Genomic DNA, 16,766 nt, shown 5'->3' with positions numbered 1-16,766 from the left:
GGCAAGTCACAACGAAGTGTGGTAAAACTGGAATGGGGACAGCACAGAACCAGATGGGGGTTCAGGGCAAAGGACGGGCTGGACGGGAGACCGACTGGGAGGTGCGAAGGAAGCACGGAGGTGGAGGTGGAGGACGGTGGTGTTTCCTGGCGAAACTGGAACAGGCAACTTAGCAGCTGGCTGGGCCTGTCCACTGGCCGCTCGGCTGCCCGCCATAGCCCGCCCAGGTTGGACTAGAGGTAGGTCCCCTCCTTCTTTAGCTGCTAAAGGTTCAACTCATCAGGACGGGGGTAACCTCCCATCGCCGCCGCACAACATCCTCCACTTGGAGATGGATCTAGGACCGACCGCTTTTAGTGATGCCACTTCACCATCCAAAACCTCGTTGTGAGCCTGTCACGTTGCTATTGCGGTCTTCCATATACAATCGCCGTCCAAGGAAGTTCCGACTCGGGTCAAATCATGCTTGTAGACTCTTTTGTGAGCTTCGCGGCCCAGCGCCGTTCCCCATGCAAGATGTGTGTGTTCACCACTCCTTAGCATACACTAACAACCTTGTCTATCACCGGCCTTGTAGTCCAGCCTTTGCATCGCTAGAATGGTACAAAGTGGACGCCGATGTCGCTGCTGCCAGCTGTCGTCATTTAGAGTCCTGCTCTTCCTAGACTGGGATCCCATCGTGATCATTAGCCCCTTTACTTCTCCTTTTACAGCATTGTTACGTACGACTCCGCATCGTATACGTTCAAGGTTATCTACATCTACACTACGCATTCGCAGTAAGATCTGAAAGCAAAAATCAAATGTTCACGTCAATAACCCGAGATCTCCTGAAATTTGTTCAAACTCCAGAGTGCACAATCAACTGTGATTGATCACTCTTTCCGAGTGCTCTAGACAATCACGCTCTCGACACCTCCTTTACTCCACCCCTCAACCCTTCCCTTATCACAAGTTTCCCAAATCCGCTTCAACAGACCCTTATACGCCGCAACCTCGTCCTCGGAGCTGACAACAGTGCCTGCTCCACCTTGACTCGGCGTTGCGGACATGCTCTTTTTCATCTTCAGCAGCTCCTCTAGCCAACTAACTACGCCGAACCTTGTGACAAGCGTTGTGCTGCCTCCTTCGATCTTGGATGCTCGGTACAGTATCCTTAGGACCTGCATTCGCAGCGGCGTCCTCATGTATGGGTTTCCTGCTACCGCCAACAACCGCTCAAACAGCGGGCCCTTTGCCCTCTTCTTGTGGAACAATTCCAAGTCCTTGGATGTTCTAAGGCCGTCCAGCAGATATGCAAGTAGCCAGTTGAGCTGCGAATAGTACGAATCGCCAACCGCGGGTTCCTCGGTCAGGACTTCATCCGCCAGCGGCACTCTGTCCACGCTCCAGAAGGGCCCCCTTGTGAGGAAGGAGTTGATCTTGGGATAGAGGCTGTGTGTCGGGTCACGCAAGACGTTGACGGCATGGCAAGCGAAAGCAACGATGGTGCTCGGGAGCGGCGCCACTGCATTGATGGCCTGACTTGCGGCTGCCACCCTGGCGGTTTCGGCGAGCTCTGACAATAACAACCAGATCTGCTCCTTTTCCTCGTACTCGGATTGCTGGACCTTGGATGCCATTTTGAGGACGTTGACGAGTGCTTCCTTCCTAATACTGGCGTGCTCAGAGGCAAGCAGGCTGATGAGGGAAATGGCGTACCCTTCGTCCACAAGCTCGTCCACTGACTTGGATTGCCATTTGACAAGTGCTGAGTTATCGGTGGCCAGACTGTCTGGAACATCGAGAACACGCTCCAACTGCTCGCTGTCCAAGGCGGCGGCGTCGTCACCAGACTCCGATTTGTCCCCTTCCGCTGTTGTATTGTTCTTGTCTTGCTTGGCTTGGATTGACTTCCCAACTCCTGCTTGCTTGAATGGGTGTTTTTTGGGCACAGTCAATGATTTCCCTAGACCCTTGGCAAAAGAGTCAGACATGACTGCCAGCGCAGCCTCAAGCAAAGGCTTGCTCTCTCCAGCAGCTGCCAAATACCCGAGGAACTTTGGCAAGAAACGGCCGAGCCCATCAAGTGTACTCTTGGAGTCCGCTGCCTTGGCAGCAAAAGGCAGTTGTTCGATAATAGCAGCAACTAACGGGTTGACAGTATGTACCTCGTTCTCTGCATCCTTGGGTCTTAGATCTTGCAGCAATTCGAGATACTTGACCGGTGCGGTTGTACAGCGAGTGAGGCACTTATCCAAGAAAGGCCACAAGACAGCAAGTGATGAAGGAGACGACGCCATGAGCTCCTTGAGAGTCTCGAGAAGAACAGAGATTCCTGGATGCCCCTTATCCTTTGCCGGAACGACCTGCTGCTCCACCGCTACGAAATCGAGAACTTGCCGCACCGGTGCCAACGAAACGCCATGGGGTGCCTCGACATAAACCTTCAGCAGGGTTAAAAACGGTGAGAAACTAAGCTGCTCTGTCGCCGCAAACCACCTCATACCTGGCGAGTATCCTGCAATCGCCAGGAGATTCTCCAGTTCTTTGAGGCTTAGCGCAAAGTCACGAGGATCATCCTCACCGACCTCTTCTGAGCGAGTCTCCTTCTGTTGTTTCTGCTTGGACAATCTCTTGAGCGCTGTCTCTAGTAATGGGGCGACGTCGAACTTGGCCATAAGTGCAACCTGCGGGATCACCTCGTAGTACAAGCGCAATAGCTGACTGGCAGCCTCACGGTGCAAGATATCGTCTTCTGGGATAGATCTGTACGAGTTGATCATCTCCTTGATACCTGGACTCCTTTGGCAGAATTCGTCAACTAACCGGCGGGCTGCTTCTGTCCAGAGCGCTTGGTTATTGTGAAACTTTGAGCTGTGAGCTGGGTCTTGGTGCATTTTAACAGCTGTATCGAGCTTCTGCACCGCCAGAATGAGTATTCGGGTCGCAAAGAAGGAGATCATCCTGGACTTGTTTGTTAAGCAGCGGCTGAGTGCTTTCTGGTTCAGGGGAAGAGGAAGGATGTTGTCCATGACGATGGATGTCGGGGGAGGTAGTTCGGCATAGCCAGACCCACGGCAAAAGTACTCAGGCAACGGCAACGCTACCGTATTGAACAAAAATGCTGCATATCCAATCCATGTCGCAGACAGCTTGGGTTCGAAGGTAAATGATTTGTTCTTGATGAAGAAGTCGGCAATCAGCTCGGGCGCGACCTTGAAGATCGAAGTGATCAGCTCACTCTGTTTCACGCTTGACCATGGGCGAAGATTTTGGAGCAAGTTTGATAGAACAAAGTTGCGGACGGGAACCTCTGTTTTGAACTTGTTCATCCACACAATAGCTTCCAGCCCGAGCTCTTCAAGATCCGCGCTGGGGATAGCCGCGTTCGGATCCGCTTCTCTGGGATACAGTCCGGTATCCTGTCTGAGAACACCACATGATGGGTTGGCGCACGCGGTCATGAGGAAGTCATGGGCAGCGTCTGGTATAGACGGGAGATCGTCGTTAGCTTGACGGTAGTAGTATAGACCCGATATCTTGATCAATGTCGTGGAACTGAGCAGATTGGATTTGGCCTCCCGAGGAACCTTGCTGTCAAGTAGGACGTAATCTCTTAACCCGTTGAGAAGATCTAGCACCAGGTAAGGCAGATCTTGCTTGACATCTCTTGTGAGGGCAGTAACGACGTCCCTTTGCGCAAGCAGCTCCTTTTTGGCTTCGGGATGCAAGTATTTGAGGGCGCTCAGGAAGAATTGGACAGCATTTGTGCGTGGAGAAGGCTTCTTGATGTCCTCAGGTTCCTCGCCGATGTGAACAATCCCCATGTTTCGTGCCAATGACTTGAGCATCGACATTCTAGCGCGGAACATTGGCCGAGCAATAGCACCCCCATCGAAGCATACCGCCTCCCTGAGCATACGCAGGGTGGGCGAGATAATGAAAGCTTTTCCTTTGTCGGCCGACAAGCTGCGGGATATCAATTCTTGCTGACGTTTTTGCAACAAGGTTCTGCAAATGCCCAATCCGATTGGCGTAAGCTCAAGGCTTTGAGACAGCAGTTTTAGAAGCAGCGCGAGGACGACCGGTACAGCAGAAAGGAGGTTCTCGTTGTTGACTTGGCCGGCGTGACTCCATGTTTGCATGATATCGGGGAGGTATGTGGAGCTTTCGTCGTCCTCAGTCGGTTTCGTGGACTGTAAATATTCCTTGACGATCGTGAAGCGTAGTTCATGCTGTTGGCGTTTCTCAGCACTGTCGGTATCGTCATCGCGGGATAGTAAAGAATCGAGAAGGAGCTTGAACGATTGGAGCCCTGCATAGAGTTAACGCTTGCGAGTAATCATGGGACTGGGTGATCATGAGTATCCTCACCATGTCTCGAACGCCCAAGATCTGGATCAAATGCGAGGAGTTGCCTCAATTGGCGACTGGTGTGTATCACCTCGGACGTCGGAGCCTCGTGGACGACGCGTTGCCTTTTGCGCGGCCCATCCCCATTTTCTGCACCTCTGAACTGTCGTTTCCCCATTCTGAAGAATCACGGACTCCTTTCGAAGTCGGAAGTTGGGTATGTTTCGGTTTCGTGATCGACTGGTTGGATTTGAAGCTTTCCTCGTCAACTTTCTGGGAATTTCCTACCGTTTGCATGTTCTGCGGTGATTTACCGCCTGCCAATCGCGACTAAAGTGGAGCGTTCATGGTTTCACTACTCCACCAGAGTGATCGGGGTCGCAGCTTGAAGAGCCACCAGGGTTCAATTCACCCCACATGGTCTCGTCATTGGTCAGGGGTACCTGCATTCATGTACATTTACCGTATTGTAGTTTACATTCACATGACATTAAGTGCACTCGGGTACAGCGGCATCTCGTGAAACCCAGTTCATCCGAGCTCATCCAACAGTACACTACATGCAGCCGGAGTGCCCTACGGCCTTCCTATTCCGATACGATGGGTTTTCCAAAACCGGGAATTCTAGAGACCATTTAGGCTTCTGTTCTCCAGTCATTCCCTTGATGTGCTGATCGGTCCATTGACCACATCTTCTACACCATCATCCGTCACGAGACTCTGTACACCCAATGACCGAAGCCGCTTTGAAAGAAGACTCTCTGCTGACCCAGGGCGCCAGTTTGTAACATGGCCGAAAGGATTACCGCCATATCCAACGTCTCCCCTGTTGAGCTTGTCGTATCTACCCAACAGAGCTGGAGGTCCCGTCAGCGCTAGTCTGGTCATGGCATCACTACCGGCTGCCATGGCTGTGGGTCGGGGGAAATGGAGACAATTTTTGAGATATTCTGCGTCTTGACTTGGTTGACGGATGTCGGATTGGTTCTCATCATGTCTGTCGGCAGCCAAACCCGGAGCATGCTGTGACGGTTTTGGAGCAACAGAGTTATTTGTTGGAGTAGACGACAAGTTGCTTGTTCGCAATGCTCTGTATGGCATGTACCGCGGCTCTGGGTACGTGACTTCATTACGAAGCTTCTCGGTGCCATCTGGAACCCGATTGGCAAATACGACCCTGATGTCCTTGTACAAATAAAAACGACCTTTTGACGGGCTGCAAATATGAAGATGGATCAAATATCGAAGAATAGGAGGGCCGTCCGGCACTGTACTCTTAAGGCCGTCAATGATGGGTCCTGCAGAGTAACTCCGCTGGCGGATGAACGTCTTTGTGCCCGCTTCCATGCCTGTCAAATCATATGGAACCAGAAAGAGTTTGACAGCTGTTTTGTTCTGGTTTTTGATGACAATTTGGAGTTGTCCCTTCTCTGGAATGCGGTATGAGCCTCCAGGAGGCGATTTGTGAGATCGTGACGTTTTCTTGTTCTTTTCGAATCTCTGACCATCGCCCCCTGAAGCTTCGTCCCCAATATCATGAACAATGTGGTCGCCATCAGGTGATTTTTGTCCGGCATGCCTTGATTCTTGTTTTCGTTTGGACCGTTGCGATTCCTCTGGATTCGGCAATCCGTTCTCTAAGTCGATTTGGCCCACGTAGGGACTCGGTCCATCATCCCCTCTACTCCTGCCATGAACAGTACTGGAATAACGATAGAAGACAGCTGAAAATGGCAGAGTGACGTGGGATGGGCAACGCAAATTCAGTTTGCATTTCCCGATACCTAGGACACCGATTTGCGCCACGAACTCCAAGGGTTTGGAAGGCGTTGTTGACATTCGTCCCCTGAGAATACTTTCTTCATAAGATCCAACCATAGATGCATGCTGTAAGGGAGAACCTTCAGAGCTGTGAGATAGACGCCTTGACCGACACATGGAAGGCGTTTGAGGGGAAGAGCTTGGTATCGAAAGGCCGGAGAGCGACGCTAATGAACGGCGAGGTTGATGTGCTTGGCACGGAAGTGTACGCTCCCTGTGTGGCGGTGTATGCCTCAACATTCCTCCGTGGCTCAGAGGACAACCTGGAGCCCAGTTCATTGTATGCCTTCGCAAACTGGGGGATCCGGCTATGATCCCGTCCGAAGATGTCTCTGATTCAATATCCTCGCGGCTTTCTGTATGTACTAGAGGACTGGTGGGGAGTTTATAAGCAAAACTTGTGGAGAGAGATGAAGAAACCGAGGAAGAGGGTGAACCAAAGGCCTCCTTTCTATAATCCATTGCCTTCTGTGGAAAGGGCCACGGCGTAGGCTCTCTGGAGGCCCATGAGTCTTTGAAGTTCCCAAAGTCTTGGGATTTCCGTGGTTGAGAAGCGTCTTGTCTGTCGTGTCCATCGGAAGTTTGATTGTCTGGCGTAAAATCTCCGCTGTGAAGGGCAGAGCGTGGGCGTTCGATGTCAAGCCCCGATTCGAGCTGTCCAGCAGTGTTTACGTCAAATTGGCTCCATTCACCATCTTGCTTCTCTTGAGCAATTGCAGGTGAGGAAAGCAAGCATGACCCGTTTAAAATTAACGTCTGAGGTGTCTGTTGGGATGGCTGTACTTCGTCTTCATAGAGCCGTGACTCAAGCTGCAAGCATGTCAGCATGTCGGTAGGGCAAGAGGGTATAATAGCCAAACCCAGATATAGAAACGTACATGGCGACCGGGCACCCAATTTGGACTTTCTGTCCTCTTTAAGAGATGCATGAGCTCAGCTCGATCGTAGGTCAAGGCACTGGGGAGCTTCCTCTCAGGAGTGGCTGGGCTATACGGGCTGTCGACTGGTCCCTCGCAAAATTCAGTCCTGATGCTCTCCTCAGAGACACGGCAAGGCAATGACTTTGGGGAGGCCGTCATAGGATCGGACTGTATACGATCAGTGGGCTCCGGCATCTCCGTATGAGAGACGTGAACCAGACGGCCCTGATTTAACAGGTTGTGGGAAAAGGGCATCATGAAGTGACACTATGCGATTCAAAGAAAAGCCAAAATGCGGTGAAGGGCGTCTGTGCTCTTTGAAGAACTGAATTCCGCGCCGATCAAAGAGTTGAAGCAGCTCGGATCTTAGGCAGTCTATATCGAAACAATTTCCATAATTCCAACCATGAACAATGAGCTGTGTTGGGAGTTTGCTGGGCCGGAAAATTCGGGGGAGTGGAGGAAGTTCGTTCATCCAAGACCTATAGGGGAGATAGCAGGATCAGTCCGGACATGCACAAGACCTGGACCGTGTGTTGATTAAATCGCGGTGGCGGAGAAGAAGAGCGCAAATATCATCATAGTCGGAAGGTCGTCGAAGCTGGATGGGTCCGGAACTCGAGTCAAGCATCACAGCACTTTGCTAGAGCTGTGAGGGTGCTATTTGGTACAATCGAGCAAATCGATTTAATCGGACAATATGTTTGTAATTCAAAAAGAAAGGTAGATCAGACAAAAAAAAACCTCCAGGTCATGGCATGTAGACGTCGATAACACAGACTTGCGCCAGGCCTATGTATGTATTTGGCGGATTGTGGGAATTGGTCAAACGTCTCTTCTGAGACTCGAAGAGCTTTGAATTTAATGGACTTGGAAAGAGCAACGGGAGTGATGCTGCGAGTCACGGCATGGCCCCAGTCTGTTGCAACCGGTGACGAGGTGTTGGCTGAGTGGTAGTGTACGTAGAGTTCGATATGCATGCGGTATAGACGGGACGGAAGGGACCAGTGACAGTTTTATGAGATGGCAGTGCAGCGATGGCAGTAATGCAGGCGGGAGCTGGAGTGGAGCTGGAGATCTGCGCCGGACTCTTTGCGGTTGAGGTCGAGACGGGTTTGTAGGTCAGCTATCCATATGAACCGGGTCGGGCATGTTGGATGCCTCTGCTAAAACTCATCGAAGAAGCAACAAAAGGTGGATTGCGCGAGGGATTCAAGAGATGGGCTTTGGCTTGCAGTTGGGAACTTTCCACTCGAAGCCCGATGTGGTTTCCAAACAAGCGGAGTGGATGCGGTACCCCTCATCTGGTAGTACATACCTCTACTTACCCGTAAAGGTACACGGCGGCTTGCGCAGTAAAAATGGGATGATTTTGATGTGATCACGTACTTGTCAGTTAGGCATTGACACCCATGGTGATTAATTTGTTCACTCCCATCTATCTTGCATTGCCCCTGAGGATTCAAACCCGTTCTAATTTTTAGGTCCGCCGTCCAAGGTTCTGGTGATTAACCGCTGTGCGGTACCGACGCATCCGATCGAGGTGTTCCTGGACTTTAGGTACACTAGTTCTGACCTCGATGATGCAACGGGCATGAACTGGCCAAATTCGGCGTCATCTGGAGGTTAGGTAGGTAGGTAGTCCAGTAACCCCTGCCATTAGCCCCACAGCCAGCTGACCGCCTAGCTCTTGTCAGTTCTTCTGCCACCTACGTCTAGTGTCTCCCGCCTGTAACGATAACGACCTGCCAGGGGCAGCTTATCAGTATATTTGTATCTTGTAGTGTAGTGGTAAAACTACCCAGGAGGGGAAAAAAAAAAAAAAAAAAAAAAAAAAAAAAAAAAAAAAAAAAAACAACTAAGCATTCCTCCAAACGTAACACCCGAAATCAGCATCATCTAATTACCATCTCATTGCCCGTCAATTATCCCAGACTAGATAACGTCCGCTCTTACATTCTCCAATCACCAACAATCAAACCTTCACAATCAACAGCATGGCACTCAAAAGAGCCCTTGACGAGGGCCCGACAACCGGCGGTCCGGATAAGAAAAAGGCCAAGCATGGCTTCCGTGTTGGCCCAGAGAACCTCCCAGATGGAGCGTGGAAGCGCAAAGGTAATCACCACTTTGCGAATTCCAAGAGAATCTTGCTTCGCCCATATACATGCTGACATGAAAATTCTCATCAACCAGTCACCAAGATCAAGAGGGAGCTCATCACCAAGGCCAAAGTCAAGAAGCAATACGCCAAAATTAAAGCCCAGAAAGAAGCCGAAGCCCCAGCTGCCTCTAGTGTCCCCGTCGGTCCCGTTCTAAATGCCCACGTCACCGAGGAGGATGACAACAGCAACTACAAAAACGACAACGAAGTAGAGAGAGATGTAGATGCCCCCGCGCCAATCCACCCTTCGCGGCAAATCCTCCTCGACAAAGGCGCCACTGCCAAAGCAGCTAGAGCCGAACAACAGAAACCTAGTGAAGAATCGCACAACGAGAATGAAGAGAATGCAAACGGAGGAGAAGAACAAAAAGAGGTCCAACGGACAACAACGACAACAATAACCACAACTACCACCCAGGAAGACGATGACGGTGTCTACATTCCCCCACCCATGGACCCAAACATGCACCCCTCGCGCCTTCCCAAACGCCACCGCAAACCGAACTACTACGAAAAGGAGCTAGCGCTCGCCGAGAAGAAGAAGAAGCAGGCGGAAGCGCGGGCGGCCGAGATTGCGCGGCGCGAGGAGGAGAAGCGCCAGCGTATCGCTGAAAGAGAAAAGTATCGCAAGCAGATGGCCAAGGCGAGGCAGCCGGGAGCGAGGGATGGGAAGATGAAGCTTGGAAGGCAGGGAAATTTGTTGTTGGATAAGGTCAAGAGGATTGTTGGACAATGAACACGGTCAGTGGCACCCGGGGAAGAGGGAGGGTGGCTGGCTATGTGCTCGAAAGCGAGTTGGACGGGGCGAGCCAGGGCTGGACCTGTTGGTTTGTTGGGTGTACATTTCTGCACTCAGGTTATGTTAGGGTGGAAGTTGGGTGGGAATGCCTGACAAAGTTGTTGCGTCTGTGAAAGACATGATACCCGGCTGGAGAAAGGGAGCAAGACAAGGAAATGCTTTTATCATGTCACGAAGAGAAAGGACAGTCAAAACATTCAAGCAGCTGCTTGTAGAATGTACAAGTTACCTTTCCTTGATGCGGCCATGAGGACAGTTGACCACTGACATGAGATTGACAATACATATCTGACCGAGCCGCGACGTCCGCACCCGACTTTCCAGATCATATTTGTGTGCTCAAAGGAAATCATAATTACGGAATGCATATGAAGGGACCAATCGATAACCATACTCGAATATAAGAGGGTAATCACACAGCTGGTTTTACGGACAGTCGCGAACTGCCCCCCCAAAATCACGGGAAAATTTGTCCCATTTGACCCAGAGAGCAATGGTTTATGCCATTTTCCTCATCAACTCATATTAGACTTAATCCAATCCAACTGTAGACTAATTAGACCGAACCTCTCCCAGCCCACATAGGGCACACGCAAAATCACTGCAGACCACCCTTGTCCTTCTTCAACCAAGTCATAACACCATTTTTCATTTTCTGGCCAAAATATTCAGATCACCAAAGAGCAAGAAAGCCCCAAAATGTGAACTGGGCAAGATATGGTGCGGAGAGGCCCTACGAGCCTTCCACGAGAAGAGAAAAACAACGCCCAATTGAGTCCTTGTGCATCTTCCATGCTTCGACAAGCGCATCGGCTAGTCGCTTCGGCCAAGCTTGCGGGAAAAAAACCAAAATATTTCATCAGTATATACAAACCACGTGTAGGTCATTCGGTGGTTAAGGATACTCTCCCGTCCATCTTCAGTTCGCCCGCACCGCGCTCACGCGCTCGCCAACTCCTTATTCCTCAAAGATGAGCGCACTGTTCTCGATCAGGAACTGCACGGCATTGTTCTTGGCGTGCATGTCTGTCATTTCTTTCTCGAGACTGTGATCTCTCATGATGGTGGGCGCAAACACCACAGCCAAGTTTTTGGGTGACATCTGATGAGAGCCAGTCAGCCGGATGTCCCGAGTACAGGGAAAAGAGACCATTGGAACTGCAGACTTACCAAATTCTCGCGTTCTCTGCTCGCTACTCGAGCAAGATGGAACATGAGGAACTCGAGACAGTCGCGGTGCTTTGGTGGAAGCATGTTGACCGTTTTTTTCAGGTGAGCGCATTTCTCCTCTACGTCTTGAATATCTGTGGAAAAAGCTGGTGAGCATCCGTCTACACCCGTCAATTGAGGATGGACTTACTATTGGACTCCAAGACTCTTTCATACACCTCGAACGTCAGCAAGGGGTTGGGGAGCTTGCGGAAATACTGTTTAAGGACACTCGTCACAGCAGTAATATCGATCTCCGGGTCGGAAATGTCGAAATCTTGCTGCTTCTCGAAGCCCTCTTGAATCATCTTGATTTGAGAGTTACCTCCGGTTTTCCTGTAGATTCCCTCGACATCCATACCACGAAGCTCAACCTCCTCGATACAGCGCGTGACCACGCTTGGTATCTGACGGCGTTCATGCTCAGTCCGCTCAATCAGGTCGGAACCGAAGAGAGTAGTGGGGGCTTCTGCAACCGCAGGGGTAGAGATATTGGTCACCGACATCGACTTTTGCTGCGCGTTCGGCTTTTTGCCACCGAAGAAACCAAACCCTCCACCACCACCTCCTCCACCTTGCCGCGCGTTATCAACCATCACAGGTTTGATGGTGTTGGCTGGTGGGGGAACGACAGTGACCGGAGCCTCAACCTGGGCAACTGTCATGGCATAAGGAAGACCAATGTTATCTCCGTTCAAGGAGCCCTGTTGCTGCTGCTGCTGCTGCTGCTGCTGCCTCTGGGTTCCTTCCTGTCCTTGGAATGCGCCTGCCGCACCACGGATACCCTTCGAGATATTGTGCGCCACCTTGCTGGAGCCCTTCTTCCAGTTGAACTTCTTGACCTGGCCCTTGCGGATGTTCACCACGGTAGGGCCTTCCACAAGCTGATCTTCCATATCAGGACCAACCATAGTCGTAGCTGTTTGTAAGCTCGCGGCGTCCATGTTGAGTGAAGCACCCTTGGTGTGGCCGTAAATACCCAAACCATTGGGTGACTTGAGCTCGCCGTTATTGATCTGCTGCTTAAATCTCTCCTGAATCTGGTGAGTGAGATCATTGTTCATATCGGCCAACTGAGCGTTCTTGGAAGACAGCTGCTCAAACTCGAGCAGAGCGCGATCGCGGTCGGCAATGGCTTGGTTTTTCTCCTCAACCAAATCGTCTCTCTCCGCGATGAGTTGCTCGATCGCAGAGGTCATGTTGTGCTTGAGACGTTCTAGCTTTTGGACAAACTCCTTGATTGCGGACTCCTCCAACTCGCGAGCGTCAAACGACTCGTTAGTCTTCTTTGCACGCTCAACATACCCGGCCAGTACCTCAAGTTGCCTGATCATGATCTCAGTCTGAGTATCAAGCACCGAAACCGTCTTCCTCTTCTCGATCAACTTCTTGTTAAGACTCTTAAGATCCTTTTCCGTGTTGAACTGTCGCTCCAGCTCTGCCACCCGCTGCTCGGAACTTCTAAGTTGCCGCTTCAGATAGGCTGGATCATCCTGTGTTGTACTAGCCAAAGACAACGGACTCGTTATATCGTTGATATTACCGGTGGAGTAGTCCTCAACAATCGGAGTTCTCGGCCAACGGGGCGAAGTAGTTCCTCGAGTGGTCTCGCTCACGCTCCTACTGTGAGAAATTCTGCCAGGAGTAGCGCCTGTTTCACCACTGCTGTTCCGTCCATGTCGTACTGCATTTGAGACCCGGCGGAGGATTGACGATGAGCCCTCATCTGTTCCTAATATCCTGGCCATATCCTCATCCATGCTGAACTCGACCCCAGAGCTCCACCTAGGTAGCTTGGGTGATGGTTTCAGCTCCTGGACTTCACCACTTGTTGTCGACTGGTTTTTGGGTGTCTGGGCCTGAGTGGGAGGCAAAGGCGGTGCGCGAGGTTGCATATACGTGTTACTAAGCTTCGCCTCAGGCGGCGGGGGACGGATCGGGAGAGCAGGACCCTCGGAATTGTTCGACCCAGGAACCGGCAGAGGTTTGCCATCGGCTACTTGCAATACGTCAGTAAACAGAGCTGATACAATCACACAGGATTGGAACGGGGACGTACAGTTTCTGGATACAGGAGGCGGGACCTCTTTCCGTGGAATGGATCGCCCAGCGTTCGAGACTTCTGAGCGCGAGGTTACAGAGTCGCTGGACGGCCGTATCTCATCACTCATGGGATCCCTAGGACGAGAATCCTGAGAGGACCTAGGGGTCATGATCCTGTCTGGACTCATAGTTAAAGGGGGCTCAGGACTCTCCTTATTCCGTGGCGTAGTTCCATTCTCGATGCTGTTGCTTGCTTGAGATTCGCTCCGGTTACCCACAAGCCTCTTACTTTTGGGTACATTCTGCAGCTTGAAGTCCTCGTTGTTGGGCTGCTGATTGTAGGCTTCGGCCAAAATGCTAGCGATATGGGCCGGTTTTGTGTTACCAATCACATCGGCCGCTCGAGAGAGCTTGCGGGGTGGGAGCCGATCCTGTTGGGGACTTTCATAGTCAGACGACGGTTGCCTCTCTTGGGCCATCTGCGCCATCAATGCAATGTGGGGTGTCGGCGCCGTCGATTCCTTCTTGTCTGCGTGGACAGCATTTGACCTGGCCGAGCCAAAATAATCTTTGTTTTTGCGGCTCGTGTCTGAAATTGTGTCTGCCGTAGACTGAGGCGTGATGGACGGCGCGGGACTCTGGTCAAGCGCGACAGGAATGAAGAAGTCCTCAGCATCCCCCCCGCTGAGATCAGCAGAAAACATGGTTGAATTGCGGTTGTGTCTATAGTTTGGCGCTGGCGGGGCCAGCACCGTTTCCTTGTTCGTTTCCGCCAATCTTTCGGGGGAGCGGTCAGGTCTCGAACTGCTCCGCGACGATGAGTCCTGCCGTCCATAAGCATTTCGCGGTCGTGGTGATAGTTCGGTAGGGGTATCAGAGTCCGCCGCAAGCTTTTCGGCTGCGAAACCTGTGCTGGAAGGGGGTACAGCGTTTGGCGGTAGCGCAGGAAGGGATTTGTCGGTGTCTCGAGCTTTTGCTTGAGCCGCTGCTTTTGCTTTCTTGCGTCTTCGTGCCATTAGACTTTCGTGGCAATTCATGCAAAATATCCCATGAGCCGTCCTGGCGTAGCGCAGGTTTTCGATCTTTCTCTTGCAATTCCTACAGCGGAAGCATGTTGCGCAAAAGGCCTGGTCTCCGGTCAGGATAGCCAAGTCCTCAATCTTATTACCGCAAGCACTACAGCTGTATGTGCAGTTGTTGCAAATCAGCGACCCGTCTCCAAGCAGAAGGAGGTTCGCATCCGAGTCAAGGAGCGTGTTGCATGTGTTACAACGGAAGCAATCGAGATGCCATCGGTTTCCAGCTGTGATATTGTCAGTTAATAACGTTGATCATTAACACCCACTTCACTCGCTCCGAAACGCTCATGCTATTGTGGATGCCGCCAGTTGCGAAGGATTGATACCCCCAGCAAGCGAAAGGGAAGCAAGCTATAGGTATCTATGTATTAACAACATACCAAGTTCGAATGCTTTGCCTTCTTCCAGAATCTAGCACGGGACGGTCAGCATTGATCAAGGAGTAACTTGGCTGGATGGGGGGGCTTACTTCACCGCATCCTTTGCATGGGAACACATCGTCCGCATCCATGGGGGCGTCAAGATAGTCATCCATGGTTGCGGTGTTCACCCTTAAAACTGCGCCGAAATTCCAAGTTCACCACCAGTTTCGTCGGGTGTGGGAAAATCGCAAGGATCAAACTGCTTAGGGGCGAACGTTGAGGGAAATGGGTGTTTGTCAAAAATAGCACATGGAGGGTATTCCGATCGCACGCTGTCCTTCAGGGTGAAGCCGATTGTGGTCTGTACCGGTGAAAAAAAAAGGGGGGGGGGCACGCAGTAGCGGCAATGAATCGCCCGTCCTGTCGGGCCCGGCGCAATAGTGATTATCGATCGTTCGCGTCTCGATAATGCGTCTATGAAGGTAGGTGAACCAAATAGCTTCTGCGTATATCTGATCACCTATTTTACTCGGGGGGAGTCCAGCACCAGGCGGGGATAGGGGGGATGTGCGATGGAACGGGGGCTATGGAGTGCGTCTAGCAATTGCGTTCGTGGGTTGTCGTTCGTCTTCGGCGCGGTAGCTGGCGTGAGCTGCGACAATATACGTAAGTGGCCTTGACTCGGACTCTTGTGGTGAGGTTGAGGTTGAGGTCAATGTCGGGGTCGGGAAGCGGTCGCGGTGGGCGTCGCTGATACCGCAAGTAACGGGAGATACTTAGATAGCCAGATTGGTGGAAGGCGACGGAAGGGAAAACCGTCCCGCCTCTACGGAGCCCTGGGAGGCAACGAGGTAAGCAGGGGTTGGGCAAAGCGGACGTAAATATCGTGATGTTGCGATGCTCATCGGCCAGGAGAAAAAGAGGCAGAGCAACGGGAAGCAGAAGCAACAATACTGTACGTAGCACGGCTCGACTCGCCAAGCCAAGTGTGCGCTCCAAGGTCTTGATGGCCTGGAGCTATGTCGACCTTGAAGAATGGAAAGTGGGAGACGGAGACTGGACGATCGCGCACGGCGGGCCCCTGGACTGGAACCTCTTGTGGAAGTCCCTCGTCTGGCACACCCCCCAGGTGCGGTTCAGTAGGTGGACTGTGCTTCCAGTTCCATCCCTCCCTCACTTCGTCCTCACTGCCCCGGGCCTGTAGGTGTAGAGGTAGGTAGTAGGTACCTTCAGTTTGGCGGTCGCACCTCCTCCACCTAACAACATGTCAGCACTCCCAGCACAGCATATGGGTGGTGCAAGGTAGAGGTCAGGTAGGTATGGCCTGCGCCTGTCATTCCGTTTCTGGGCTGCCCGTTAGAGGTAAGGTAGTGCCCCATCGATCCCTCATCAAAAAGAGATACGACCCCGTCATTGCTGCGTACTCCACTCAATCCACCTCCTTCAGGCGGTGGGTGGGTCAAAACTGGAGTGGGTGCTCAGGGCGCTGCCGGGGAGACAAGAGGGTCCAGCAGGGGCTTGCACAGGGGAAACGGGGGTTTGAGTGGAAGGCCAGCCAATGGAGGTAGGCAGGCGTCTTCCCATCTACCTCGTGTAGACAGTCTGGAGATGGAATGTCGAAATGAATTCGTCCTTACCATCAACCACGGAGATCGATGGCAGACACTCTCCCAAACAGCGAACACAATCCACACGGTAATATCAAGACTTCAACTCATAGACGGATGGTTAGCTTGACTGTTTGCTTTGCCAGTCAGCAGCTCCGTCGGTCTAGCCGTCATCTACGGAGATAATCACTTGGCTTGTTACACAATGCTTCACCCTTAATATTTCCTTGTCTTGCTCTTCTTTGGGTCTGCTTGTCCCAGAAGTCAGGACAAGGGGATTCGCTGACGCCATTCAGATTCCTCGAAGCAGCCCTGCAATATCCGCCAGGTATACGAGCCCAACGGGCTGCTTGGCGAAACGATATCGTCTGTAGAGAACTCTTTACAAGCATTATCTGGTTTTTTTTTTTTTTTTTTTTTTTTTTTT

At 51.7% G+C, this 16,766-nt stretch overlaps 4 protein-coding genes across 4 annotated transcripts; 1 reads left to right on the top strand and 3 right to left on the bottom strand.

Annotated features, from left to right (window-relative positions):
• Window positions 1-470: 470 nt before the first annotated feature.
• On the bottom strand, window positions 471-4,709 carry B0T23DRAFT_386492 (ribosome 60S biogenesis N-terminal-domain-containing protein). Its single transcript, XM_062837623.1, has 2 exons — window positions 4,357-4,709; window positions 471-4,297 (listed from the first exon to the last, which is right to left on the bottom strand). The coding sequence occupies exons 1-2, from the start codon at window positions 4,511-4,513 to the stop codon at window positions 894-896; spliced, it is 3,561 nt and encodes a 1,186-aa protein (XP_062689841.1). The 5' UTR covers window positions 4,514-4,709; the 3' UTR covers window positions 471-893.
• A 272-nt stretch (window positions 4,710-4,981) lies between these two features.
• B0T23DRAFT_212755 (uncharacterized protein) lies at window positions 4,982-7,655 on the bottom strand. The gene is made up of 2 exons (XM_062833582.1): window positions 7,035-7,655; window positions 4,982-6,966 (listed from the first exon to the last, which is right to left on the bottom strand). Exons 1-2 carry the CDS (start codon window positions 7,332-7,334, stop codon window positions 4,990-4,992), a joined length of 2,277 nt encoding a protein of 758 aa, XP_062689840.1. The 5' UTR covers window positions 7,335-7,655; the 3' UTR covers window positions 4,982-4,989.
• A 1,253-nt stretch (window positions 7,656-8,908) lies between these two features.
• Window positions 8,909-10,338, top strand: B0T23DRAFT_386489 (uncharacterized protein). The gene is made up of 2 exons (XM_062837622.1): window positions 8,909-9,194; window positions 9,273-10,338. Exons 1-2 carry the CDS (start codon window positions 9,074-9,076, stop codon window positions 9,974-9,976), a joined length of 825 nt encoding a protein of 274 aa, XP_062689839.1. The 5' UTR covers window positions 8,909-9,073; the 3' UTR covers window positions 9,977-10,338.
• A 659-nt stretch (window positions 10,339-10,997) lies between these two features.
• B0T23DRAFT_406960 (uncharacterized protein) lies at window positions 10,998-14,905 on the bottom strand (the record flags this gene model as incomplete). The annotated part of the gene is made up of 6 exons (XM_062839148.1): window positions 10,998-11,141; window positions 11,210-11,343; window positions 11,400-13,244; window positions 13,308-14,594; window positions 14,751-14,781; window positions 14,840-14,905. The coding sequence occupies 6 exons, from the start codon at window positions 14,903-14,905 to the stop codon at window positions 10,998-11,000; spliced, it is 3,507 nt and encodes a 1,168-aa protein (XP_062689838.1).
• Between the last annotated feature and the right edge of the window lie 1,861 nt (window positions 14,906-16,766).

Source organism: Neurospora hispaniola (genome assembly GCF_033458365.1).
Source record: "Neurospora hispaniola strain FGSC 10403 chromosome Unknown B0T23scaffold_7, whole genome shotgun sequence".
NCBI classification, from domain to species: Eukaryota; Fungi; Ascomycota; class Sordariomycetes; order Sordariales; family Sordariaceae; genus Neurospora; species Neurospora hispaniola.
This window is presented reverse-complemented; position numbering and strand designations above follow the sequence as displayed.